A 1,074-nucleotide genomic window follows, 5' to 3' on the forward strand; every position below is an offset into this window, starting at 1 on the left:
AGTTTTATTCTCTATCAAACAATAACACATATATCAATCATCATACTTATTGATAGTGGTGCATTTTGTTTACAAACCAAGTAAAATATAAATACAATAATTAAAGTTCTCTAAAAGGAGACAGTTTTTGTTTAAAACCTAGTAAAATATGGTAAATAATTAGTGGTGCACTTTGTTTAAACTCTCAATACATTTTATTATATGAGATATTGGTAAAATAATAACATTTCTTCAGAAATATATTTAATTAGAATAAAATATTTGTCGAAATATTTGTATCCCATTTAAGCATAAGTTTAAAGGTTCCAACTGCATTATTTCGTACATATACTCCATCTTCTTGTGCTTGCCACAAACATACATTAGGCTTTCTACCTCCACACACATTATGTATAAAGCTTTCTTTCCCGATAAATGCGTTAAAATGTGCATGTTGCACATAATCAGGCCCCTGATAAAATACGATAACAGAAATGATATTTATTTTACATAAGAAAATATTGTAGCAAAATTAGACACACGAAGAATGTGAAAGAAATTACCTTCCATATGTTGCACCATATCAAAGTTCTTGGGTAAATTCTGAAGTAAATCGTCCATTGACCATTGAAGGGAAGAAAAACAACGTCGGTCGCTTCACCTTTGCCCTGTCTACAATTGATCATAAGTTTTTTGCCACCTGAAAGACGATTCCAAATTGAAATATTAAATCTCCTAAATACAAGAAGAGAGTCTATTTTCTGGACAGAAAAGAAAAATAAGAAGAAAAAACATATTAGAGTTTTCCCCATCTTTATTATTTTATTTTATTCTTCTTACATGAAATATATATATATATACACTTTTCACATACACATGTATGTACAATATAGCAATAAATAAATGTTATATTAGTTAATATATTTAATTTTGTTCATTGACTGTTCTTTCATATTCTTTCAGTTTCATAATTAGTTTTATTACTTAAATTTGTCTTATATAAAGGGGTGTATTCAACTTAACATTTTAAGTGATTTGTGTAAAATCTACAAATCATATGTTATTCAATCATGAATTTTAAAAAGTCTATTAAAA

General features: G+C 26.9%; 1 protein-coding gene across 1 annotated transcript; it reads right to left on the bottom strand.

Moving 5' to 3' along the window:
* Positions 248-791, bottom strand: LOC104760057. Its single transcript, XM_010482907.1, has 2 exons — positions 543-791; positions 248-451 (listed from the first exon to the last, which is right to left on the bottom strand). The coding sequence occupies exons 1-2, from the start codon at positions 789-791 to the stop codon at positions 248-250; spliced, it is 453 nt and encodes a 150-aa protein (XP_010481209.1).

The sequence above is a fragment of the Camelina sativa genome, chromosome 17 (genome assembly GCF_000633955.1).
Source record: "Camelina sativa cultivar DH55 chromosome 17, Cs, whole genome shotgun sequence".
Taxonomy (NCBI): Eukaryota; Viridiplantae; Streptophyta; class Magnoliopsida; order Brassicales; family Brassicaceae; genus Camelina; species Camelina sativa.